This window comes from Triturus cristatus, chromosome 8 (assembly GCF_964204655.1).
Source record: "Triturus cristatus chromosome 8, aTriCri1.1, whole genome shotgun sequence".
NCBI lineage: Eukaryota > Metazoa > Chordata > Amphibia > Caudata > Salamandridae > Triturus > Triturus cristatus.
This window is the reverse complement of record NC_140591.1, coordinates 58,818,332-58,845,829: the sequence shown is the minus strand read 5'-3', so window position 1 is coordinate 58,845,829 and position 27,498 is coordinate 58,818,332. Positions and strand designations below refer to the sequence as shown.

At 48.9% G+C, this 27,498-nt stretch overlaps 1 protein-coding gene across 2 annotated transcripts in view; it reads left to right on the top strand.

Moving 5' to 3' along the window:
* Positions 1 to 27,498, top strand: part of IGSF3 (immunoglobulin superfamily member 3) — a 314,733-nt gene that overhangs the window by 272,642 nt on the left and 14,593 nt on the right. For both annotated transcript variants that reach the window (XM_085620979.1, XM_085620980.1), the window contains one exon: positions 13,943 to 14,350. In XM_085620979.1, the coding sequence (XP_085477105.1) occupies positions 13,943 to 14,350 (408 nt within the window). The remainder of the gene's footprint in view (positions 1 to 13,942; positions 14,351 to 27,498) is intronic.

The window sequence follows — 27,498 nt, the reverse complement described above, 5'->3', positions numbered from 1 at the left end:
AGTATAACATTAACAAAAGAGAAATTCAAAGAAAAAGCAGTTAATGGTTTGTTAAAGTTCAGCGGGAAAAAAAGAAAAAAACATTGAAATTCGCTATTTTGGTGTGCAGCACACTTGGCATACCGTAACTGGCGCCCTGTACTGGTTTTACTCTTGCTAGCCATTTATTTTATGTACCTTCAGCAAACGTGTCTGCTCAGCATGGCAGTGGCATAAGTTATTGTATGCTTTGTACATTGCATACAATAATGGGGTACTTCAGTGTTTGTGTTCGTGTTTGCTGAACCATATCTATCCTGTAGGTGTGTTGATTGAGGAGCGGCCCATGGACGTAAAAGCAGTGGGGGCCGAGTTGGGGAGGGGATTCGACAGACGACGACTAGGGGAAATTCATTATTTAGTTTTCCCTCGTCCTCGTCTGTCGAATACCTGCCCCACATCCCAGCCCCACCGTTCTTACCGGCACGGCCCACTCCTGTGTCCATTTCTGTAAATGCATATATTTCGTAAGTGTTGTGTGTGTATATGGGTATGTATATGTATATATATATATATATATTCACTGAAAAAAACATAGGTTTCAGGCCTGATATAGGTAGGAATTAGCATTTAAAAAACCTTAGAAATTAATTGAAAAAAACATAGGTTTTAGGGGTGTTAAAGTTAGCTGGACATTTCACTCTAACAAAACCATTGAAATTCCTCCGATATAGTTAGTTGTACTAACTACATCTCGCGCGCCCGCAATCCACTCCTGATGATGTCACATATTACATCATTCATGACATGGTCAGTGACATCACTGATGACATCTCAAATGACATCACTGATGACATCATCCACGTGACAATCAGATACACCTCATCATACACTAGTATAACCTTTCATCACTCACTGTAAAATACAGAGTGCCAGATTTAAAACCATTGACACACCAATACAAGTTTTTAAACACCCACTCAGTGATTCCTAGATCTATACACACATCTAATCACTTACCTATAGATTCACTCATACATGCTGTCAATGATCAATAGAATTGGAATTCGTAGTTCGGCTGATTTTAGAGGAATATTTGCACAATGGTGAAGAAAGGGGGCGGGGCCTGAGGTGACATGTGTGCAAACACGCCCTGTGGCGCGTTTTAAATTGGGGAATTAATTCCTCTTCAATCCTGAGGTCCACTGGGGGCCAACTAGTCCACCAGGTACCTCCAGTATGCCCCAGGGAGCTGCGTTGCAGAGAGGTGTTCAGAGGCCACACCCCTTTTTACAACACTCTGCAACGCAGCTCCGTGGCGCTTAGTGGAGGTACCTGGTGGGCTAGTTGTCCCCCAGTGGACCTCAGGATTGAAGAGGAATTAATTCCCCAACATAAAACATATCACCTCAGGTCCCCCCCTACCTTCACCATTGTGCAAACGCGCCCCGTGGCGCGTTTTTTTAGTTGGGGGATTAAGTCCCTTTAAATCCTGAGGGTCCCTGGGGTCCAACTAGCCCACCAACTACCTCCAGTAAGCGCCACAGAGCTGCAATGCAGAGAGGTGTAAAGAGGGGCGTGGCCTCAGAACACCTCTCTGCAACGCAGCTCCCTGGCGCATACTGGAGGTACCTGGTGGGCTAGTTGGCCCCCAGGGACCCCCATTATTCAAGGTGAATTCTTTCCCCCTCTGCAAACGCACCAGCGGGCGCGTTTGCAGAGTGATGCTGGTAGGGGGCGATGCCGGTCTTTTTGTTTTGTGATTTACGAAGGGGGGCTGTGTGGCCCCCCTTCTTTTCCTAATATTTTGGCCCTGGGGACCCCATCCCCAGGGCCTGGCCCCTATATTTTTTTTTATTAATTCTGGAAGGGGGCCGCGTGGCCCCCCTCCACAGGCCATAATCGGCCCCGGGGACCCCATACCCCGGGGCATGGCCCTTTTTTGAAAAAAAGTTTACTTCTAGGAGGGGGGCTGCCTTGCCCCCCTCCTTAGGCCATTTATGGCCTCGGGGACCCCATCCTGTGGGAGCCGGCATTGCTTTTCCACACGGGGAGCAGCTAACATGCTGCTCCCCCTGTGGAAAAGCAATCTGCTTTACTATTTGGAAGAGAGAGCAGGTTTCCCTGTACTCTCTTCCAAATAGCAAAGCAGTTTGCTATGGCAGGGTGGGAGCCGCGAGGCTCCCACCCTGCCATAGCAAACTACAGTGTCCCGGGGGTGGGCACCCTGGGACACTGCAGGAGCCGGCCCTGGGGGGTGGCGGTCCCCAGGGCCCTCGAGGGCTTCAGGAGGGGGGCCGTGCGGCCCCCCTCCCACCGTCCCGGGGGGTGGTGGTCCCTGGGGCTGCAGGGGGGGGCATTGTGCCCCCCCCGCAATGTTAATTACAGAGAGCCCCGGGGTGGCGGTCCCCGGGGCCGGGGGGCCCCCTTTGGGCCCCCCATAACAATTAAAACATTGCCCCCGGGGGCTAAATAGCAACGAAGCGCGGAAGCCCGCGCTTCGATTTTTTTTTTTTGTCAATTTCGGGCCGTAATTCGCGCTGGGTGCGCGAATTTCGCCGATTTTTTTTTTTTTTTTTTTTTTTTTTTTTTTTTTTGGTTTTTTTTTTTTTTTTTTTGTTTGTTTAAATAAATGCTTTTTTTTGGCCCTGGGGGTCCTTGTGGGACCCCCTGAGCAGGCCTAGGGGGTCAGGGTGTTTCTACCCTGCCCCCTTTTCGCGTTTTGCGCGTTTGTTTCTTAGGTTTCTTGTGCCTCGGTTCTACCGAGGCACAAGATGGCTGCCAACACTTCCTGATTTGGAGTGTTGACAGGCAATTAGAATACAGCTCGTGCACGGCAGGGTGCACTTAGGGTACGCGGACCCTCTGAGGCCATAGATATATATGTATTTTCAAATGTCATTTTCTCACTACTGAACGGATTTACACCATTTAAGCAAAAGGCACGAGTCTGAAATAAGGACTACCTCTTTGCCAAATTTGGTGTAATTCCGTTCAGCAGTTCGGGCTGTAGCTTCGGCTAAAGGTCCTATGGGAAATTGCATGGGGAAAAGCGTTTTGGGACCACCCTTTTTTCTCAGCCCACGCTTGAAGAATCACCGTGAAACTTTCAGGATAGGAGCGGACCAGAGCTGGCCAAAAATTTTGAAAATTTCGCGAAGATTCATCAATCAGCCCCAAAGTTATTCCAAATAGAATGTTGCAGATTTCCTATGGAAAATAGGTCCTAACTATATCTACCTACTGGCGACTGCCAGTAGGTAATAAATATATATATATATATATATATATATATATATATATATATATATATATATATATATATATCTCCCAAAGTTCCCCAGACATGAGGCCGCACTCCTTGGCAGGTAGGTGTCACCACTTTTATTGCAAGTGTGCCACTTCAGAGATCCGATTTTTCAACATTGCCTGCTGGGATTTGTAGTCAATTGCACCAATCACGACCCTCCAGTGGGTTGGATGCTCGTGTCATTTTTAGGGGCCAATCATAGCTCTCCATTGAGCCTGGGTAAGACTCAGTCCGTTTTAAATCCCAATACCTGCCACGCCGATCACGGAGACATAATTCCTCCGCGCAGACCCTTCAGACAGTGCATGGGCGGTGCGTCTCCTCCACGGCCTGGAAGTGCCGCGTATGAATTTCTCCCAAAGTTCCCCAGATATGAGGCCGCACTCCTTGGCAGGTAGGTGTCACCACTTTTATTGCAAAAACGGATTGCTTCTCACCCCCATTGTTGCCCCCTGGCCTGACGCGTTTCAGGGAATCCTTCCCTTTCCTCAGAGGCCAAACACGGACATCCAGTGTGCTGCTACAAACTCCCCTGCTTGCTTCCTTTTAAATGGCCTCAGGTGTGCCACTTCAGAGATCCGATTTTTCACGAGCATCCAACCCACTGGAGGGTCGTGATTGGTGCAATTGACTACAAATCCCAGCAGGCAATGTTGAAAAATCGGATCTCTGAAGTATATATATATATATATTCACACACCCATATATACACACATACAGAAGGGGGAGACTGATGTGTGTGTGTATATATATATATATAGATAGATAGATAGATATACATAAATAGATATACGGAGAGGAGAGACAGAGAGTTCCTCTTGGCACATCATTTTCGCATTGAAATTGTACATAGTCGATTTTATCTTCCGGTTTCTACATGAGCTCCTATTTCTCTCTACACTATTATTATCTTTTTTTTGTCCATTCTCCAAAATTCTTTCGTCAAACCTACATAATTTCCCTCTCAGGAGGTTGTTTCTGCCCCATTCGCCATTGTTCGCTTGATATCAATGGCTCCCTGTCATTATCACTTCCTTTTTGCTTCATTTACCCTTTTGCCGCCTGTCTCCTTCAAGAAGTGCCTTTCTAGGGCGTGTAAACGGTAGGTAGCGAATGAGCAATTATGGGAACATATTTGGGACTGAGGTGTTCTCATTCAGTGCCCTTCCTCCGCCCCCACAGCCGCTGTGAGCCCGGCTTTTAGCGCCAGGCGATGTCTAGGTAGGAGGTGCATTTAGTAAGATGGCTTCCAAGGGGTCAAGTCCTGTGTAGAAACCTGTTGCACCGGATTCCACTTTATTTAGGGAGATATGACACAAACCTGGATGAAATACAAGCTTTATTACTTTACAATCTACTGCAAACCTCCAAGAGTCTTAAAGAAGTTGTGTATTATACAAAATGTCCTATTATTGAAATGGCAGCCTGGGAAAGTGTTCACGTGTCGAAGGCGTGACAACACTCAACACCCTATTGAATCCGCACCAGGAAAAGTGTAACGGAACCTATATGAATTTTTCATTTATTGCAGTTTTATATATCAGACTGGACCCAAAGGTACTGCAGCACTTTACATAAGCACCAGTTGTGTTGCACAGGGTCACAATTCTTTTTTTTAGGCACAGGGAGATTAAGTAATTTGTGCAGATTCGCAGAATGTTGAGCCGACGCCGAAACTCGAACCTAGTTCCTAAAGTCTGCAGCTCTTGCCGTAATGCCACATCCTCTCCACTAACCAACGTGAGGAAGCAGTTTATTACATGGTGTGGCTGTGTGACTTCACTGTGTAATAAACTCACAAATTAATCTTGGGTCCAGTCAGACTCATTTGCAGAATTCGCTCAGCCCTGGACAGCTGCGGCTTTGAGCAGTCGGGCTTCAAGTGCAAAGCATTTAGAAGTCCCAAAACAGTTGAACAAGGAAGAAATAGGCACAAAGGAAATCCAACACCAATTTATAAAAAAAAAGTTCTTTAGACACCAAAATAAGCAAAATGCTCTGGAGGGTTGAGGACATATATATTATGAAGCAAAGACTAAACGACTGCTTTTCACTCATTTTGCAAAAACACATGGCCAGCAACTGCGGTTAGCAGCTACTTTGAAAACTTTTGAAAACGTTTGTAAAGTTGTGTTCCACTACTCCGGCCTGCTGTGGACAAACAACTCCGGTACAGAGCGAGTCAGAGGGGCCAACGAGGCTTGAAAGGACCGTTACCTTGCAGTCGGAGCAGTCTGCAGTACAGTTCCAGGTTCTATGAAGGAACCGTCATAGACTTCAATGGAGTGGTCCTGATGCAAGGGATAGACCAGTACCGAGCTCATAGGCGACAATTAGTGCTGAGCAGTCGTTGAATAGCAGCGTCTTGGACTCCTCATCGATTCGTACGGCCAGCATGCCCCTATGGGCCTTCGACTGCGAGTTCCTGCTGCTTTACTGCTTTTAATTTAATCCGTAGACATTATACGCCACACAGATCCATCACTGGACCGAGCCAGGTGCTATCCAATGGCATCCACTATTCGATAACTCACTAGACTCTTTTTACATTTGCGGCCACTACTCAATACGAGTAGCGTGTAAACGTCACAAAACGCAACCAGATACGATGCCACAGACCGCTTTAACTCCAGTCGATAAGAACCCTCAACCAGCGAAGGGTGCACAGACACGCGAGTGCTCCTCCGCAACATACAAGGGGTACGGACACTATGTAGTAATGCATGCATTGCTTCTGGGGGCACTGTCGCTTGTTTCTTGGCTGTGCACATACTGTATCTCCTTTCTTTTCGGTTGCTGCCACCTTACTTTTGTCTTTGTTTCAGGGGTGAAGGATTGTGGCTCTGACAGGGATTACCCAGAAGCGCTTTCACACAGGCCCTATTGTTTGTTTTAGAATGTTTTAAATTCTGGCAAACTACCACTTGTAAGTTTTCCATAGGAAGGTTGGGGTGCCTCCTTTCCTCTTCTTGCCATACATCCCTGACTGCACTCACACTACATAATTTGTGTTTGGGGTTTGAGGTTTGTCCTTTTTTTGCATCAGTCTATTTCTGTGATTAGGGATTTGTAGCCTCTGCCTCGGTAATCCTTCCAGGTCTCTCTTGGGGTTTACTTTAGTTGTGCCACGCGTTCTTTGATGCTTGTGGTTGTCGATGTGTGTTCGATTCTTTACCCTCTGGCTCATGGACCTGGTTGGGGAGTTGTGGGTGCCACCCCATTAGTCCCTTCATGTTTGTGGCTGAAGGGGTGCGGGTGCTTTGAAGTCTGTGTGTACTGCTGCTCTAGATTTGAATGTCTGTCATTGAGTGCTTGTGGGCGCTGCATCATTGCTCTTTTCGTGTTTATGGTTGAACGTGTGTGGGTGCTGCGGAACCTTTCCCTGTATTATTGTGGTGGAAAGGGTGTCGGTGCTGCTGTGTTAATGCTATGGGAGCTGCCTGCGTTGTTAAATCTTGTCTATGGCTAGGGATTTGTTGGTACTGCCACAGTTGTCATTGAGTGCTTGTGGGCGCTGCATCATTGCTCTTTTCGTGTTTATGGTTGAACGTGTGTGGGTGCTGCGGAACCTTTCCCTGTATTATTGTGGCGGAAAGGGTGTCGGTGCTGCTGTGTTAATGCTATGGGAGCTGCCAGTGTTGTTAAATCATGTCTGTGGCTAGGGATTGGTTGGTACTGCTACAGTTGTCATTGAGTGCTTGTGGGCGCTGCATCATTGCTCTTTTTGTAGTTATGGTTGAAAGTGTGTGGGTGCTGCGGAACCTTTCCCTGTATTATTGTGGCGGACAGGGTGTCGGTGCTGCTGTGTTGATGCTATGGGAGCTGCCAGCGTTGTTAAATCTTGTCTGTGGCTAGGGATTTGTTGGTACTGCCACAGTTGTCATTGAGTGCTTGTGGGCGCTGCATCATTGCTCTTTTCGTAGTTATGGTTGAACGTGTGTGGGTGCTGCGGGACCTTTCCCTGTATTATTGTGGCGGACAGGGTGTCGGTGCTGCTGTGTTGATGCTATGGGAGCTGCCAGCGTTGTTAAATCTTGTCTGTGGCTAGGGATTGGTTGGTACTGCCACAGTTGTCATTGAGTGCTTGTGGGCGCTGCATCATTGCTCTTTTCGTGTTTATGGTTGAACGTGTGTGGGTGCTGCGGAACCTTTCTCTGTATTATTGTGGCGGAAAGGGTGTCGGTGCTGCTGTGTTAATGCTATGGGAGCTGCCACCGTTGTTAAATCATGTCTGCGGCTAGGGATTTGTTGGTACTGCCACAGTTGTCATTGAGTGTTTGTGGGTGAATTCTTCCTGGTGCTGCTTCATTGGTCTTTCCATTTTGAAGATTTGTGGGTGCTGCCATCTTGCCTCTTTCCATTTATCGTCCAAGACCTGCCGCTGCTGCATGAGCCTGGTTTATTTGTGTTTACAGGTTTGTCGGTGGTTGCTCTCTGTTCCTTAATGTGTGTGCTTGAAGGATCGCTGGCCCTTCCCTATCATGGGTTATGGTTTGTGATTGCTGATGTACTTACACTGTTCTGTCTGTGGTTGATGGCTTGGTGGTGTCTCCTCAGTTGTGGCTGAAGGTTCCTTTTTCCTGGAGGTGTGCTTCATAAGTGCTGCCACCCTGGCCAGGGCCACGTCTCAGGCTGAAGCTTGTGGTGCCCACACCTAGCCGTTCTACTGGTATTTTGTAACCAGTTAGGAAGCCGAGCCCGGTCAGTTCCACAGAGATCATTGTCTGGTGGTTTTAATTCCTGGTCTGATTCGACCAGCGGTGAAGTTAGTCCAACCATCGTCTTAGAAAGAATGCTTTTCCTCTCACTCACAGTATATGGTTCTGGTTCCCCCAGAGGTGGCTCTAAGAGTCTTGCTACCAATTAAAACTTGATGTATTTAATGCGTGATAATGGACGCCATACTTGTCATACGGTGGGCAATCATTCGACCAATCCTCTAGATACGCAAGCGAACACTTCACACAGTAGATGAGGCGTTCGCATCTCTTGCATTGTAACATCCCTTTACATACGTAGGTAAATCTGTTTTGAGGGTTCATTCCTCATCTCGGTCCCTGGAATCCTCAGAGGAGGATGGGCCCCCTCCCCCCCACAGCTGTACCAACATCCTTCTGCGCACCCCCTTCTTTCCTCTTGACGCAAAGCGATGCCCTCGCTTCTAGCCGCAGCGCTACCGCTTTTTTACAATGATTGTAAGCGGGGTTCAGTCGCCCGCCAGTGCTTGCATTCAGTTCACCGCGTAACGTCTTGGGCACTAGCGTCAGTAGTTAACTCGGCTCAATGAGTGACCTGCTACACACACCTGTAAAGAACTTCACTTTTACTACATGGGTGTAAAATGTTTCTTTGTTGTGTGTTCAGCATTCTGTTCTTACGCATACAACTTTAATTGGAAATACGGCTATTCAAATATGTTGTGTTACCTTTTTCAGCTCTGGTCTAACTTCCTATATGTCTTCTTTCTTTGAATCACTTCCGTGTTGGAAATCTCACTGGATGGCGAAGAATTCTGGCCCCTACACAGTACTGTGTTGTGAATCTTCCAGGCACGCGCCATCATCCATGTTGGTTGGGTGTTGATTTCCAGTGATTAGAGACCGGTCTTTTCCTGCTGAGCTCAGATGCGGACCCCTCCTTGGCAGGCCTGAAATTCATCTGCAGAGGCCAAGGGCTTCCCTTGATTTCTGTCCATGGAAGGATCCGCGGAGTCATCTTGTACCAGTTGTATGTGGGGAACTGGCCCATCTCATAGGTTTGTTGAGGAGGCATGGCGCTGCTGTGCCCCGAGGGACCTTGTGGCCATGAGGGTCTGCTTGAAATAATCAGGGGAGTAAAAGAATTAGTATCTATTTGTTCACTCTACGCATACAAATACACAAACCGTATTTAAAATATATTATGTACCTTTGGGAACATTACATTTTCTAAAGTGCAGTTGTTGGAAGTGCAGGCGAATAGATAGTGTTGCAGGAGGGTTGGTTGGAATGTGTGTGGGTGAAGGTGCCCCTTCCAGGCTTGTAACTTGTCGGTGGAATTTCCTTCATATGTGAAGAAGGCGTGTCATGTCGTCCTCAAGCACTTGGGCTGGATAAGGCCCATTTTATGAGGGAAACACTTTGCTTGACAGAAAAAAAGGGAAGGCTCCTAAACATGATGTCATCGGATAGATGGATGATACCAGGTACGCGGTCGGGAAACATGAAATATTCTTGCCAAATCATTTTGATCCCAGCCTTGGCAGGTCTTTGGGTTCGTTTTGCCCGGGTGATGCTGGACAAATGTTCTGTTGTAATAAATGTGTGTTATTGTAGGTAAAGTCATTTTCTTGGGTGTTGTGAATGGACTCCACTTATGAGACTCCACAATATTGATTACCAACATATCGTCAGGGTACGTAGACATGGAGCAAGGAATAGTTATCGTCAAGGTACATAGACGACGAGTAAGGAATAGTTATCGCCAAGGTACGTAGATATGGAACAAGGAATAGTTATCGTCAAGGTACGTAAAAATGGAGTAAGGAATAGTTATCGTCAAGGTACGTAGACATGGAGCACGGAATAGTTATCGTCAAGGTACGCAGACGTGGCGTAAGGTATAGTTATCGTCAAGGTACGTAGACGTGGCGTAAGGAATAGTTATCCTCAAGGTACGCAGACGTGGCGTAAGGAATAGTTATCGTCAAGGTACGTAGACCTGGAGAAAGGAATAGTTATCGTCAAGGTACGTAGACATGGAACAAGGAATAGTTATCGTCAAGGTACGTAAAAATGGAGTAAGGAATAGTTATCGTCAAGGTACGTAGACATGGAGCAAGGAATAGTAATGGAATAGTTATCGTCAAGGTACGTAGACATGGAGAAAGGAATAGTTATCGTCAAGGTACGTAGACATAAACATGAAGTGAAGTCTTTGCCGTCTCTTGCAGCGCCTCGTTCTCCGCATCGGTTTCTCGGCGCCTTTTCTTTTCTTGCTGGCTGTAAGTTTGTCTGCAGATCGAACAGTTCTCCTCCAGGCTGGTTCCATTACTGGCGGGCTGGAATTCTTCTTACTGAAATGTGTAATTGTTGTTGTAATGCAGATTTTGCCCTTTGATCTAATGTTTTTATTCGGTCTTCTCTACTTGTAATAATTATCCACTTGTTCTGCAGCTGTATTCATCATTATGGAAATGACGGTAACAGTTCAAAGGTCACCAAAACACTCGGTTTCCACAATCCCTTTTAGTTTCTATATTTGGTTGGTCTGGTGCAGTGTATGTGCGGCGGTGGGGGGGGCGGTTCTATTGTACGAGAAACTCGTTGTAAAACCGTTTCTACCCCCACGGAAATGTAGATATTAGTAAGGTTACTTTTTTAAAAATGATTTCCTACCTCCTTGGGCATTTTAAGACATTCATTGCTCGCAACGTACACGCGAGCTTTTTTATTTTATATATAAACCTTATATCAAATCAAATCAAATCAAATATTCTTTATTCGATGAAATTTCATCATAAAAGAGCAATATAGCAGCACAATACAATATAAAATACCAAGAATAAAATTAAATAAAAGCAACAATTGACCAATACACCACTAAAAGATGAACACAAGTCACATATCAACATAGTGGAAATCCTAACCAAGTACTTTTAGCTAGTAGGTGGACCAGGGTAGGTTTTACAACGCCTCATGCGGGATCGCCAAGCACTGCCCAAAAATTTTGCAACACCACAGACCATAGCAATCGAAGAAGTATCAGTGCTGAGTATCCGCAGGGCCATTTTATGACATCTAAGGCCCAAACTCCTACATAACGGCTTTAACCAGATCCTCCTGGCAACCCTATAAGCTGGGCAAGCAAAGAAGAAATGTGCCACGGACTCTGTAGGGGCTGCACAGCCCGGACATGGATTCACATTACCAACATGCTTTTTCCACCCCGAGGTAAAATCATTTACTGGGAGGATCCCGAACCTAACCTTCAAGTAAAGAGCTCTATCCAAAGGCAGCTCGATGTAGTCCAAGAATGGTTCAAAGCTCCTAATCCATTTGAAGGACAAGAATCGCTCAGTAAGGGAGCCCACAGAACTACTAGAGAATGTCTCCTGCTGGACTAGATCCCAATATAGCTGTTTAATCACCATCTTGGGTGGGGGTGATTGGCTTTCCCAGGAGTCACTCAAACCCAAGAGAACTACCAACCGCTTTAGGTTGCTCAGCCACTTATATTAGGATTTAAACGTGTTAAAAGTAACTACATATCAATAAAACTCAAGTAAAGGATGCTGTGCAGTTCATTTCCCCGAAAAAACACCACGAGCAGAATATATTGCCTTAAAACCTGACCGAAGAACCATAAAAACTGAAAGCAGAGGAGTCAAAACTGGCAAGGTGTGAAATGACTAGGTATAAAGTTCACAAAACGCAACATATATGTTTTGTAATAACTTTGGCCTTTCACATCCTTTCAAAATTAGATTGTTATTGGCATGTTGCTTTCATTTAAAACACCTGGCCAGTTCCAATAATTGGACTCTACTTCACCTGATATCTGTGCTGGGGGAAAAACTCACATTTTGTTGACATATTCTGTGGCATAAAGTCGCTTGGCTTATCTATTCAAACCGCCCCCCCTTCCCCCCTCCCTAGGGCGGGAACCCTGATTCATAAAAAAAACACTCTGTGAATACACTCACGAGGACAGGCGTGAAGTCGTGTATAATGACACGTCTACAACAAAAAATGGCAAGTGAATAAAGTGCATGACGTCACGTAAGAGCAAAGGGTGCACAGTTGGGAGACGGGAGGCGCGTTTTTGGCATAATTGGCGTTTTCAATGATTGTGAATCCATCCCACGAGAGTGGGCAAACACCTCTCGGAATATCTATGCCTTCTGTGCCACATTTCAGTCCGCATACTCGCCCCTAATTAACATTTCGATTAACTCTGGCGAGTGAACAATGCCATATTTCAGATGCTCTTCTGTCGAGGGCTGAGCAGTTGCCAGTGTCTAGGATGTACTTTTGGGGTGGCATTACCCTGTCGGCTGTATGCCCTGGGTGCCAATCTGTACACTTTGCGTGTAGGTTTTTGCAGGGCCACCGGAATGATGCCATTGTGCGGCTGCGGTGTTTTTCGCATTATTACACATTTGTTGCATTTGCCACATAATCCGTCATCTGCTGCATAATCTGCAGATTTTAACAAACACATTCTTCTAGCTCAAACAGTTCAAACGTTTCTAAAAACCGCAGCAACACGCCTTGCACAGAAGGCCCTTTGCACAGGGTGACTGGTCACCTCTCGGTTGCTTCATGCTGTGTTTGGGCGCCAAACTGCCGCTAATACGTTGCAACCAAGTCCAGACAGCGTTGACGCGTGTAAGAACAGAATGATGAAGTAATACTGTCACAAAATGAGTGAAAACCCAGCAAAGAGCCCTCGTATGGCCTCAGCCAGTGACAATGTCAACACTTCCAGCCGGAATGATTGTCCACTTGAATCCGCTCCTGTGATTGGTCGGCTTGAGTTCTTTCAAAGTTATGAGAATCATACAAACATGTTCTTTCTGTCACTGTTTGCCAAAAGATAATGTGCCCCCCAGGCATTCACGAGGAAGCTGAGGGGTGACTATGGATCACGGGAGGGGGGTCAGAGAAGAAAGGGGACACGAGAATTCCTGAACATGCAGGTGACCAGGACAGGCCAAGACCGCAAGGGGCACGGAGGGACCCCCTAGTGCCTGGAGCCGAGAAGGGGTCAGCTGGGGGGGCAATAAAGCAGAGTCACGGAGCCTTCAAGGGCATGAACTAAGGATGGGGGTGAAAGGTGGGTGGTCAGGAAGGTGCGAAGTGCCACAGAGGACGGGACCTTTGGGGGGGTGGGGGGCGACTGGCGGAGGTCGATGCCACAAAGCATAGATGTATCCTCTGAAAGGCAGAGACAGTGCAAGGGCGAAATGCAGAGACACGTCTAACTCCTAGCCCTGAGCTCCATGTGAGAGGAAGAAAGGACTTGAACCCCTTTCTCCTGGGGGTTTCACCCTCTTCTGTGTCTATTTTGAGAGGAAGGCCGGCTCGATCTTCCATTTGTAGATTAAAAGTTTCCTTTATGGAAATCTCTGTCCACGCCAACCTGTGATGCTTGGGTACAAGACGTGGTCCCCCGTCAGCAGAAGTAAATGAGGGTTGGAAGGGAGACTTTTGTAATAAACCCGGCGGTATTTACTCCCACTGTAGTGAAATCAGACAATGTGCTTTTTAACAAAAGATGCGCGTTCACCTGGGCCGCCGCCCTCTTGGGTTTCCTCTGCCTTTGTTGCAGTCTACCCTTTGTATTTTTCACCTGTGTTCCTTTCTCTTTGTGTACTTTCCTGTCTGGAAAATGGAAGTTTTGTGTTATTTTACAATATCACCTGTGATACTTGATATCAGAACAAGGGTGATTCATTCTCCTGCTCCTCGACTCTGATTTGTTTCAGAACAAATGTTTGAAGATTCTTTTTTTTATTTTCTGTTTTTTGTTTCATTTATTATGTTTTATTGTGTTTGCCCTTTCTTGTGCCTGTCAACAAAAGAGGTAATCTTGTGTGACTATGAGCTGCATGTGGTTTTCTGCTGACCTTTCCTAGACTCATCCTTCATGTTCCTCCTCTCCTCCCTCCAGTCACCAAGCTTCAGGTGAGCAAGTCCAAGCGCAGCCTCACCGTGCTGGAGAACGCCCCTATCCAGCTCAGCTGCTCGGTCCGCTCCCAGACCAGCCCCGAGTCGCACTTTGCGGTCCTCTGGTACGCCCACAAGTTCTCCGATGCCGACGGCAAGCTGATCCTGAAGGCCGGCCACAACGCGGCCTTTGAGTATGGCACCTACGCGGAGGAGGAGGGTCTCCGGGGCCGGCTGCAGTTTGAGAGGTCCCCTGCGGGCCTGTTCACCCTCAACATCCAGCGGGCCAGCCTGGCTGACAGCGGCAGCTACTACTGCCACGTGGAAGAGTGGCTTCTGAGCCCGAACAATGCCTGGTACAAGCTGGCCGAGGAGGTCTCCGGCCTCACCGAGGTCACCGTCAAGCTGCCGGGTGAGTCCACGCCACTCTTGGTTGCATGCTTGCATTTTATTTGGTTGGTATTATTATTAGAAAAACTTATATAGCGCTAGCCTACACCACACAGGGTTTCCCAGCGCTTCAGAGACAGGTAGGGTCTAAACCAGACCATGCAGACTCAGAACAGCCAGGTCTTCGGCTGTTTTCGAAAGTGGGTCGGCGATGTAAGATAATAAGGCATTCCACGAAAAATTGGTTATCTCTTCCATAAGTAATGCCCGGTGCTTGGAAGATGGCGCCCACTCGATGGATGGAAGTGGGCTCTCTGGCTCAGCCTCGCCTTCATGCAGGCACAGACAGTTTCTATCCTCTCTCCCTTAAAAGTAACTTGCTATAGAGAGTCAGACATGAGAAGGTGGCCTGGGCGAGGAGCTGATCCTTAAAAGAAATAAAAGGGCTTTGAGACCAGGATAATTTTGAATTTGGAAGTGTTTTAAGGGCGAAGGGTTGTAGGTCGCCTATTGGTCAACGACCGCCCATGTGTGAAGGCTTTAAAGGATCAAACGGATCCCTTCTCGTATTATTGCCATTCGATTAGAAAGGACTTGTCAATAGTGCCTGGATGTTGTCCTTGGTTGAGAACAGGTCCATCTTTCTCCCACAGCCTGAAGGAAGGCGTAAGTGCAGGGCACTGTCTGAAGGAAGGAGTAAGTGCAGGACACTGTCTGAAGGAAGGAGTAAGTGCAGGACACTGTCTGAAGGAAGGAGTAAGTGCAGGACACTGTCTGAAGGAAGGAGTAAGTGCAGGACACTGTATGAAGGAAGGAGTAAGTGCAGGGCACTGTCTGAAGGAAGGAGTAAGTGCAGGATACTGTCTGAAGGAAGGAGTAAGTGCAGAACACTGTCTGAAGGAAGGAATAAGTAAGTGCAGGACAATGTCTGAAGGAAGGTGTAAGTGCAGGGCACTGTCTGAAGGAAGGAGTAAGTGCAGGACATTGTCTGAAGGAAGGAGTAAGTGCAGGACACTGTCTGAAGGAAGGAGTAAGTAAGTGCAGGGCACTGTCTGAAGGAAGGAGTAAGTGCTGGACGCTGTCTGAATGGAGGCGCAGGGACTTGTATGTCAGTAGGCCATGTTTTCTTGAGGTGCAGGACATTATACGTATGGAAATCCACATCCTTATGCATATGACGGTGTAGATACCAGTCGATTTGTAGGTGCCTGGCCTTTGTGCTTCAGATGCAGGACATGTAGGTGTGATTGTGCAGGAGTTGTGCATGCACACACATGGAGGCGAGGGGCATTGCACACATGGATTTATAGGTGCCTGGCCTTACATGCCTACAGATGCAGGACACTGTAACGGTGGAGTGCAGGGACTCGTATGTGTGAAGATGCCATCCCTTCTATACATTAAGCTGCAAAGATGCATGCGTGCGTAGGTGTCTTGCACTTGTCATGGTGTCAGGCTGTACCTTTGAGCTGCAGTGACTTGCACCACTGGATATAACACTGAGTCCATGTAGAGGCCTGGGGTTGTAGGGCTTCTGACGCGGGACGAGGTAGTGCCTGACACTTGTCATAGTGTCAGACTGTACCTGTGAGGTGTAAACAGAGTCCATGTAGAGGCCTGGGGTTGTAGGGCCTCTGACGCGGGTTGATGTAGCGCCTTGCACTTGTCATAGTGTCAGGCTGTACCTGTGGGGTGTAATCAGAGTCCATGTAGAGGCATGGGGTTGTAGGGCCTATGACGCGGGTTGATGTAGCGCCTTGCACTTGTCATAGTGTCAGACTGTACCTGTGGGGTGTAAACAGAGTCCATGTAGAGGCCTGGGGTTGTAGGGCCTCTGACGAGAGTTGATGTAGCGCCTTGCACTTGTCATAGTGTCAGACTGTACCTGTGCGGTGTAAACAGAGTCCATGTAGAGGCCTGGGGTTGTAGGGCCTCTGACGCGGGTTGATGTAGCGCCTTGCACTTGTCATAGTGTCAGGCTGTACCTGTGGGGTGTAATCAGAGTCCATGTAGAGGCCTGGGGTTGTAGGGCCTCTGACGCGGGTTGATGTAGCGCCTTGCACTTGTCATAGTGTCAGGCTGTACCTGTGGGGTGTAATCAGAGGGGAACCTTGAATCGGAGAAACGCTGCCTACCTGCTGGTTTTCACTGTCGCAGACTGCTCCCTCATTGCTGGTGGCTTTACCGCGCCCTGGGCTTTTGTTTGCTGTGTGTCTCCTTGCCGCCGCCATCACTACCCTCGCGGCCAGAGACTTCAGTTCCCACACTGCCTAGCGCCACACACGCGCACGAGCGCGCATAAAGCTCCGGCGCTCCTCCTGCAGAGCGGGAACCTTGCATCGGAGAAACGCTGCCTACCTGCTGGTTTTCACTGTCGCAGACTGCTCCCTCATTGCTGGTGGCTTTACCGCGCCCTGGGCTTTTGTTTGCTGTGTGTCTCCTTGCCGCCGCCATCACTACCCTCGCGGCCAGAGACTTCAGTTCCCACACTGCCTAGCGCCACACACGCGCACAAGCGCGCATAAAGCTCCGGCGCTCCTCCCGCGTCGCGGGACGCGTCGCGGGACGCGCGCGGGCGGCGCCGGGCTAAGCCCGGGCAAAGGGCGGGCCGTCTGTGGCCGTCCGGGGCCAAAGGAGGCCGGGCTGGGCCATATCCCTTACCTTTTACTTCCAAATCTGATTAAGGTGATGCCCTCGCCAGGACCACGTGAAACTCCATTAAGGGAGGGGGGCAGCAACACAGGGACACTGGACAACTACTTCAAATCTGCCAAAGAAGACGCAGGCAAAGAAAATTCTCTGGAGAGACGCAGGGCGGAGCGGCGGCGCTCCATTGAATCCATGAAGAGCAGACCCTTGACAGAGATCATCCCGTATCCTATTTCCCAAGAGGAAGGTACGCCCCCCAATAGCTTAAATCCCCTGACTCTTGAGGACTTCCCCCTCTTATTTCGGGAAATTTCTAGTTCCCCTGGGTTGGTCCCTGGAAAGTTCATAGACACAACTCCTCCCACGACATGTGTTACCCCCGTTAATTTGGTTACCCAAACTCCCCCTTTGCATGCAACTAAGAAAAGTAAGCCAAAACAAAGTGTTGTGGTGGAGCTGCATAGGCCTCCACCAAGCAAACGTAGTAGGAAGTCAATGGGGGGGAGGGGGAAAGCCAAACTATTGCATCTAGATTTTGGCAAAAAACATACAAACGCACTACAATCTGGGAGGGACAATGAGACTGTGCCTATTGCTCTTCCCTCCAAGGCCCCCAGCTCCAATATAGCTGTTACTAACAACGACCCAGTGGCCAATACATCTAATATAAATCCCCCTCTTACAACTATAGGGAGTATAGAATTCTTACTTTGTTCCCTTCTGCAGCCCATTAGCGATAGCCTGAAAAAAGTGGAGATTAGGCTCACTCTACTAGAGACATCTCTTACTACCTTGAACACCTTAGTTAGTAAGCAATCTAAAAATATGGGACCTCATCTCCCCGCAGGAAACCCTCCTAAAATAGGAGTCCCACAGGGTGCCAACAAAGTCCCCCCTCAGAGCGTGCCTACTGCCCCCCCCCCCCCCCTGCAGCCATTAATGGCTATTTCAGTCCAGGCACCGCGCAGTAACTCAACCCATGGGCCTTTACAACCAATAGACTCTGCCCCTCAAAGTTTCCAGACAGGGGTTAATGGCGGCCACCAAGAAGCCGGCAGCGCCCCTCTTTTCTCCCCGGGCCGGCAAGCCCCAAGACCACGGAGACCAGATCTGCCGCCAGAAGCTAATAGCCTAACGGTGGTCCTAGCAGGTGCCCCCCATCTAAAATCAGGGGAAAATGAAGACTACCAATCCCTAAAGAAAAAGGTCATTAAATGGCTAAACTTGAACCTACCCCTACCATCTCATTTCAATAATGAGATTATTATGGTTAGAAGGGTCCCTTGGTTAGGGAAGACCAGAAAAACAATAATAGGGGATTGCATCTTGGTAACTTTTAAAGATCCGGGCACTGTTCTGCATATCTGTGAAGGAATAAATAGATCACTGGATTCCACTATTCAGACCCTTCCAGTATCCTTCTTTTTCCCCCCTATCCGCATGCACCATGCTCCATCGCATGATGAGTGGATAGGGGTGGAACATAGACGCAGAGATAAGGACTATGTACAACGCCCAAATCTCCAATTGCAGGACACACCCTATTTTCATTTCAACCGTTTCAATTGTTTGAATGGTTTGGATGGGGTTGATTGACTTTCCGCTCACACGCCAATGACCCAAGATTGCGGCTCCTGTAGTCTTTCCAAGCCATCCACCCCGATTGTTGGTAAAACCCTTGGTCCACTGAACGATCCAGTGTTCCTGGATGATGGCACCAGCAGACTTTTTGATCTATCTGCCCACAATGTTGACAATGCCTCTGGAATATTGAATGAGCCAACTCCTGTGGAGAACGGCTCCAGTGGACTTTCCGAACCATCGGTCCCTACTGTTGGTAATGCGTCAGAATTCCCGATTGCAGTAGAGTCTGGAACCATCTCCTCTAACCCCTCTGGCACGGCAACTAATACCCCTGAACATCTGAGGCTAATTTGCTGGAATGTTGCTGGACTGGCTAGTAAACTGGGTGACCCGGACTGGGCAAATTATATCGAGACTGGAGACGTATGTATGTTCAAGGAAACCTGGGCCAGAGAGGACTATGGTCACCAAGACTACATGTCATTCTTCATTCCAGCGAGGTGGGAAGGCAAAGGTCGTCCGTCAGGAGGGCTTACGACCTGGGTCGCATCTCATCTGGGCTGTGTGGCAACGCGGTTGTCGGCTAACTCTGAAGATATCCTTGCGGTTTCATTATCATGGCCCAACCAAGCTAAACTTGTGTTTATTAACATTTATTCTAGGCCAATGGGATTGCAAAGGAATCACCGACCATAGATGAACTCTCCAATTTTATATCTGACCTACCGAGTGATTCATTCTATGTAGTGGGAGGGGATTTTAATTCTCATTTTGAGCCACTCCCTGGCCTTCTGGACGGGTTATCATCGGAAGAAGAGGCCAGATGGGCAGTGCCTTTAGTGGAAGCTCCACCTCCGAAGGCTTGGACCCCACTAGCACTACAAATTACAGCCCTCACCCTAAAGTTCGGAATCAGAGCTTGTAATGGGCGAATGAAATCCGACATACCCAGTAAAACCACCTACAACAGTCCGGGAAGAGAGTCCCGTCTGGACTATGTCTTGGCCCAAATAGTGAAGTGGCCAACAATCCAGGATTTTAGGGTGACGGAAAGGACCAATAGTGACCATAATGCACTTGAGCTTGACATTGTTCACCCTGGCCCCCAAGCTCTCGTGACTAACGTGGAAGGGAACAACCCTGCGCTCCTCCTTGACAACAGCAGGAGAAGGATCAGGTGGGAGTACCTGGCTACAAGCAAGAATAAACTCCCCATGCTCTATGATGGGATAACCCCCATCTTGGAAACTGTGGGGAGCTTGGACACCGAGGCAAACAACAAAGACTCCCAGGGCAAATTGTACAAGGCTCATGAGGACCTCATAAAAGCTGCGGCACCTCATTTCACCTGCAGTTCACGAAAACTAAAAGGGGGGCGGCAAGGCAAAACATCATGGTATAACCTAGCATGCAGAAGGGCAAAAACAGAACTCCTTAGACTAATCAAGGAGGGTTTGGGGGGGGATAGCCTTAAACAAAGCAGGCGAGCTTACAAGAAACTCATTGCCCACGCTAAGGCAGAATGGGAGGAAAATCAGTGGGAAGAACTCACCAAGGCCCTAGCGACCCAAAACCAACGTCTGTTTTGGAGGATAGTGAACGAGGGGTCGGGGAATTTACAATCGGCACTAGAGCCCAACATTGCCCCAGGGGTGTGGCAGGCTCACTTCCAGACCCTATACAGTTCTGAGCCGGGAGAATCTCCTGCTGTTGTTGAGGTGGGCTGGCCGGACTGTGAAGGGGAGCCAATAACGCTGGGCGAGGTCACCGCTGCCATCTCAGGACTGGCTTCTGGAAAGGCGCCGGGACTGGATGGATTACCAGGGGATATGTTTAAACAGGAGCCCACTGTTTGGGCCCCTTACCTTACCGCCCTTTTCAATGGAGTTCTTGGTGGCATGGAAATCCCTAGTACTTGGCTGGGGGCAGAGGTGGTCCCCATCTTTATAAAGGGCTCGCCTCTCCTCCCAGCCAACTACAGACCAATCAGTTTAATAGACGTGGCACAGAAACTGTTTGGTAGGGTGTTGCTGAATAGGCTCCAGGACTGGATGGAGGAGGTGGGCGCCCTTAGTCCCTACCAGGCGGGATTTAGGAAGGGGGTATCCACAGTGGACCAGGTTTTCAGATTGAACCTAATCTATTGGAGGACAGCAAAATTCGAGGGCGGTAGTCTGTACACAATTTTTGTGGACTTACGGGCCGCCTTCGATCTGGTGCCCAGGGGGAAACTTTGGAGCGTCCTGGCAGAGATGGGTGTTCCCCCGGACATCCTATTGATCTTACAGAGGCTGCACCACAATAATTACGCCCGAGTGAGGTGCGGGAGGTCGGGGGAACTGACCGATAGATTCCCCGTTGGCCGGGGGGTAAGACAGGGTTGTGTGTTGGCACCAACCCTGTTTTGCCTCTTCGTCAACGGGGTAATCGCCCATCTGAATGCCACTGACTATACTGACGCCCCCAAATTAAATGGCAGCAGGGTGCCCGCAATTATGTTCGCGGACGACACCCTGCTGCTATCCAAAACCCCTATGGGTATACAGAGGATTCTTGATTCCTTCGTGGCCTTCTGTACTGATAGGGGGCTGGAAATTAATGCGGCAAAAACCAAATTCATGGTTTTGAATCCGAGCCAAAAATTGAGGCCAAATCTGCAATTGGGAGCTGTACGGCTCGAGAGAGTAGCCACCTTTGAATACCTTGGTGTGACTCTCAACGAAACCATGACTTGGGGATCTCATCAGAGTAGGGCTAACCTCAAACTCATACAAACCACTGGGGGTATCGCCCGGATGATGACTGGTTCATCATACCGTCCATTGGGGGCACTAATCCAGATATATAAGGCCCAGGCTAGGGGAGCGATAATGTATGGGGCGGAACTATGGGGTCACACGCCTTGCCGGAGTCTGTCACTAACGGAAAATAAGTTTATAAGACAGATAGCCGCACTCCCGCCCAGCACCCCGCTCCTCCCCCTGAGGCTTGATTTGGGTTTACGACCGTTAGCTGATGAAATAAGCCTGAGACCCATAGCCTTCTGGCGTAGGCTGTGGAGTAGCAATGATCTTGCAGAATATCGGGCGGAACTGGTCGAACTTCTGAATCACCCAAAAGTGCTCAATATCCCTTGGGTCAAAAACATCCTAGCCACTTGCATGGAAATAGGGCTCCCTGATTTATGGACTGAGCCAGCGAAAGCCGCACTAAACATCTCCAAAAAGTCCCTGGCTAATGTATATCACGAACACAAATTGGCCAGGGCCCAAGCCACCCAGGCAGAGGGGTCCTTATCCTCCGTGTTTCTGCAAAGCAAGGATCTCTATAGGTTTGAGAAGGTATTGGATCCTATTTTCCCTGTACTGGCCCGGAAGCTGTTTCTCCAATGGAGATACGGCACACTGCCCTTCCGGTCTTTTACAAGCACCTGGTCATCGGCTCCCACCACAAAGCAGTGTCCGGTTTGTGATGCTACGGAGGAAACTGACTTGCATGTGGCTTTCTTCTGTCCAGCGTACAAGGTAGCACGAAAATACTGGCTCCTCCCGCTGATAAGGAATATGGGCTGCAGGGAATATGCACCAATGTATAGGATTTTAAAATCTGATGTCTCTGGCCCAACTGTCCTCGCACTAACAAAATTTCTTACCAATGTTTGGCATACGCGCAACCGTATTCTAAAGGCGTTGGGTCCCTCTTAAAAATTTGTTTTTTTTTTCTGTGATTGTATATGTGTATTGTGTATTTTTTATGGCCAAATGGCCGAAACAAAGATTGGAATTGGAATTGTTTATTGCTGCTACTTTGATAACTGTTGTTTAATAACTTTTTATCTCAAATGCTGAATTATTTATGTATTTTATGTATATGTATACATTTTATCTGTGCTTTTATGGTCACCGACCGAAATAAAGCTATCAAAGTAAAAGTAATCAGAGTCCATGTAGAGCCATGGGGTTGTAGGGCCTATGACGAGGGTTGATGTAGCGCCTTGCACTTGTCATAGTGTCAGACTGTGCCTGTGGGGTGTAAACAGAGTCCATGGCGAGGCCTGGGGTTGTAGGGCCTCTGACGCGGGTTGATGTAGTGCCTTGCACTTGTCATAGTGTCAGGCTGTACCTGTGAGGCCTGGGGTTGTAGGGCCTCTGACGAGAGTTGATGTAGCGCCTTGCACTTGTCATAGTGTCAGACTGTACCTGGGAGGTGTAAACAGAGTCCATGTAGTGGCCTGGGGTTGTAGGGCCTCTTACCCGGGTCGAGGTAGTGCCTTACACTTGTCATCGTGTCAGACTGTAGCTGTGGGGTGTAAGCAGAGTCCATGTAGTGGCCTGGGGTTGTAGGACCTCTGACGAGAGTTGATGTAGCGCCTTGCACTTGTCATAGTGTCAGACTGTACCTGGGAGGTGTAAACAGAGTCCATGTAGTGGCCTGGAGTTGTAGGGCCTCTGACGCGGGTTGATGTAGCGCCTTGCACTTGTCATAGTGTCAGACTGTACCTATGGGGTGTAAGCAGAGTCCATGTAGAGGCCTGAGGTTGTAGCGCCTCTGACGCGGGTTGATGTAGCGCCTTGCACTTGTCATAGTGTCGGGCTGTACCTGTGAGGCCTGGGGTTGTAGGGCCTCTGACGCGGGTTGATGTAGCGCCTTGCACTTGTTATAGTGTCAGACTGTACCTGTGTGGTGTAAACTGAGTCCATGTAGAGGCCTGAGGTTGTAGCGCCTCTGACGCGGGTTGATGTAGCGCCTTGCACTTGTTATAGTGTCAGACTGTACCTGTGAGGCCTGGGGTTGTAGCGCCTCTGACGCGGGTTGATGTAGTGCCTTGCGCTTGTCATAGTGTCAGGCTGTGCACGTGTGAGCTGCAGGGACTTGCACCAGTGGATGTAACTCAGGGTCCACTCAGAGGTCACGGGTGAAGGGTGCCCTGGATCTGAGGTTTGATGGAGCACCTCGGGCTGCCTTTCCTACGGCTCGAAAGAGGCATCCTTCCGCGCAACCCCTCAGCGAGAACATGAGAGCGCGAGGTAATCCCATGCAAACCGGAAAAGTGAAACCTCCTGCCAGAAGCGCTGGTGCCGCTCCCTCCGAGAGATGCTTCGGTGATTGTCTCTGACGAGCCGAGGGCTGGAGCAGCTTCCGGGCAGGCCGGGCCCCCCTGGGCAGGAGCCAGCCGGCCCCGCCGGGGAGCGGTGTGGGAGTGCGAGAGTGCTGGCAGGCCAGAGACACACCCACGTCTGGTGAGGCAGGGCGGCCAGAGCGCTGCATCCCTTTCACTCTTAGGGCAGAGCGCTGCGAACCCCTTCACTTTCTTAGGCGCTAGGAATTATAAGCTTCCTTCCTATTGGGTTGCCTCACGAGAGCGGATACCCCTCCGGTCTGCGTGTGCATGCTGGGCTTCTGAAGAGAGCTCTCGCGGGGGGAGGGGGGACGGGGGGGGGGCTGGCTGGCTTTAGCACTTGTGGCGCCCAGTGCGACCATGTTTTTTGGCGCCCCCAAAGCCCACCTCAGTCACGGATACCCTCACTACCACCCTTTAACACTCTCCATAATCTCTCTCCGATGCATTTAATTAATTTTATAGCGTCACTCATAAAAGTGAATGGTGTCAGAGCACTTTAGATAACACACGCATTACACAGAGACATTCAAGCATGGGTGTGTAAATCAGTGTATAGTAAATGTTACATAAGACAGAGGATAACAAGGGGTGCATTCACATGTCATCCATACAGGGAGGCAGCACAGTTGAGAGTGCTTGGTCTGGAGAAGCACAAACTCTGAATTTAAAATCTAACACAATGGATTGGGGCTCTTTAATAACAAGAACTGATTTGAACCCAAATGGACCCTTTTTGCAACATTACAATGATGAAAGTCTTGGCAAAAAATCCATACGCTCTAATCTATACCTTAAAGTCTGCACGCAGTTGTTTGATGACAGTTAAGAGCTCACTGTAAACTGCATCTAACCAAAGGAAGCGGCATATTATCAAGGTCGGCGTTAAAATTATCGCCGGTTTAGCGGCAGAAAACTGCCGCTAAAGCAGCGATACTGGGCTTGATAATATGCCGCAGAGAATTCCAATAGAAGCCCATGTTGACACCACAACCTGGGCTTCTATGGGAATTCACAAGGGCATATTATCAAGCCCAGTATCGCTGCTTTAGCGGCAGTTTTCTGCCGCTAAACCGACGATAATTTTAACGCCGTCCTTGATATTATGCCCCGATGTCTCTTAGAAAATCAGTAACCCACTCACCTGTTTACATTACATTCACTTTGTGATCCGCATGGCACATGTTCTTGCAGCAGGCACATTAACCCCCTGCGCTACCTTCAAAACTTCCACGAGTTAAAACTTCTACTAGACAAAACTCCGATCTTGCCAGGAAGAACATTAACCACGGGAGTTTCCTTGACATTTTAATTGTCGACTGAAAAGTGCTGGAGTCCTGGAACGAGACAGTAGTTGATTTTAACCGAACAGGCGCCCCCGTGTGAAGCAAGCACCCGGTGCGGTGGCACCGGTCGCACCGCCCTAGAGCCGGCCCTGGGGGTGGGGGGGGGAGGGGGGGGGGGTTGGGTTGTCACCTCTGTTGAGCTGCCGCGAACATTTCTTTTGAACTCTCTGAGATTCTTGGAGCCGAATGATGTCCTGTCCAGGTCTCCTCCCTCACCCCACCCCCCTTCCTTGGTGAGCTTCCGGGTGGGGGACCGTCAGGGACACACCCCAGACGTGAGCAGAGTAAGACACTGGCACAGCATGAGACTGCCGGAGCCATGAGCGAGGGTCCAAATACCAGACATTTGTGAACATGGAATGAGGCTGGAGGAAAGGGAGCCTCGAGGCGCTACGCTTCACCCTGCTGCTGCTGGAGAGCGCGCGCCGGGCCCCCGAGGGTGGAGTAGATGAGAGCAGTGACGCAACGCGGCCTCATGCTCAAGGGCAGGGCGACACCTACTCTTTGCTTCCCCGCATTTTCTTCATTTATCAATAAAACTCGTATTAAGGGCAATATTTGTCACTGTCATAAGGTGTGGGTGCGTGTGTGTGTGTGTTGCCGTGGGAAGTTAGAGAAAGTTACACATGCCGTGGTGGGTCCACACCTCCACCCTTAACAACCAGCAGTTGGATGTCCGGGCCAGGGCTAACCTTCCTCCGGGCTTAATCCACCGTCAGGAAAATGTGCACAAGGCTGAGCGCTTCGAGGACGTGCAGGTGCGAACAGTGCGCTATAATGGATGTCAAAGCGCTATAACACGCCCACCGTTCAAACTCCTGAAACACCCTCACACATCCTTCTAAATCTTCAGGCATCACACCCTCACCTACATCTCCGACACGACACCCACAGCGGCCCCGACAGACTCTGACCGACGGAAACAGTTGCACACAGCCTTACATCAACACCACCAGGCAACCACCTACACACGCTGACCTGCTACACACGGCACACACACAGCTACACAGACAGATAGATGGATAGACAGAACTTTATTGTGTCAAGGTATTTAAAACCATCACAATATAAAAATGAGCAATCTAGCTAAAACAAATAAAACTGCACAACAGATAATTCAGGGCATAATCCGTAGATATATGTAGCGGCACTCCGCTCTGTAGGGAGCCAGAGACAGTAAAGTGCAAGGCGCGATAACGACCCCATGGGATTAAAAGGGCCATCAAATAAAGCGAAAATAACAACCTGCTCCTTACACAGGAGGTTTGTGGACTACCACAGGAACTATAAAGAGGAAATGTTTATCGATACATTATTGTTATTAAACTGCACCAAAACCCTCAAAGAGCGTCTCTGCAGCTTGTCCAAAGGCAGGGACATAGTTTAGATGGAAGGCCGCAGCGGCGACTAAAAGAACTGCGCTCTGGCCCCGGGGTCTGCTCATCTACCTCAGGGCAGGGCAGGGCGTGACCGCCGCCGCCGCCCCAGCCAATGACACCTTGTTCCACACCTACACAGCGTTTGGCACCGAGCACGTTTATACACTAGTACACAGGCACAGCGCACTACCAACAGCTCACACATTTATACTCCATCACAGGGACATTCAGAGCATCCCAAACCCTCATACATTTATACACTACCGCATGGGCATTCACAGCACCCAAAACCCTCACACATTTATACACTACCGCATGGGCATTCACAGCACCCAAAACCCTCACACTTTTATACACTACCGCATGGGCAATCACAGCACCCAAACCCTCCCACATTTATACAATACCGCATGGGCATTCACAGCACCCAAACCCTCCCACATTTATACAATACCGCATGGGCATTCACAGCACCCAAAACCCTCACACTTTTATACACTACCGCATGGGCATTCACAGCATCCAAAACCCTCACACTTTTATACACTACCGCATGGGCAATCACAGCACCCAAACCCTCCCACATTTATACACTACCGCATGGGCATTCACAGCACCCAAAACCCTCCCACATTTATACAATACCGCATGGGCAATCACAGCACCCAAACCCTCCCACATTTATACAATACCGCATGGGCATTCACAGCACCCAAACCCTCCCACATTTATACAATACCGCATGGGCATTCACAGCACCCAAAACCCTCACACTTTTATACACTACCGCATGGGCATTCACAGCATCCAAAACCCTCACACTTTTATACACTACCGCATGGGCAATCACAGCACCCAAACCCTCCCACATTTATACACTACCGCATGGGCATTCACAGCACCCAAAACCCTCCCACATTTATACAATACCGCATGGGCATTCACAGCACCCAAAACCCTCACACTTTTATACACTACCGCATGGGCATTCACAGCATCCAAAACCCTCACACTTTTATACACTACCGCATGGGCATTCACAGGACCCAAAACCCTCACACATTTATACAATACCGCATGGGCATTCACAGCA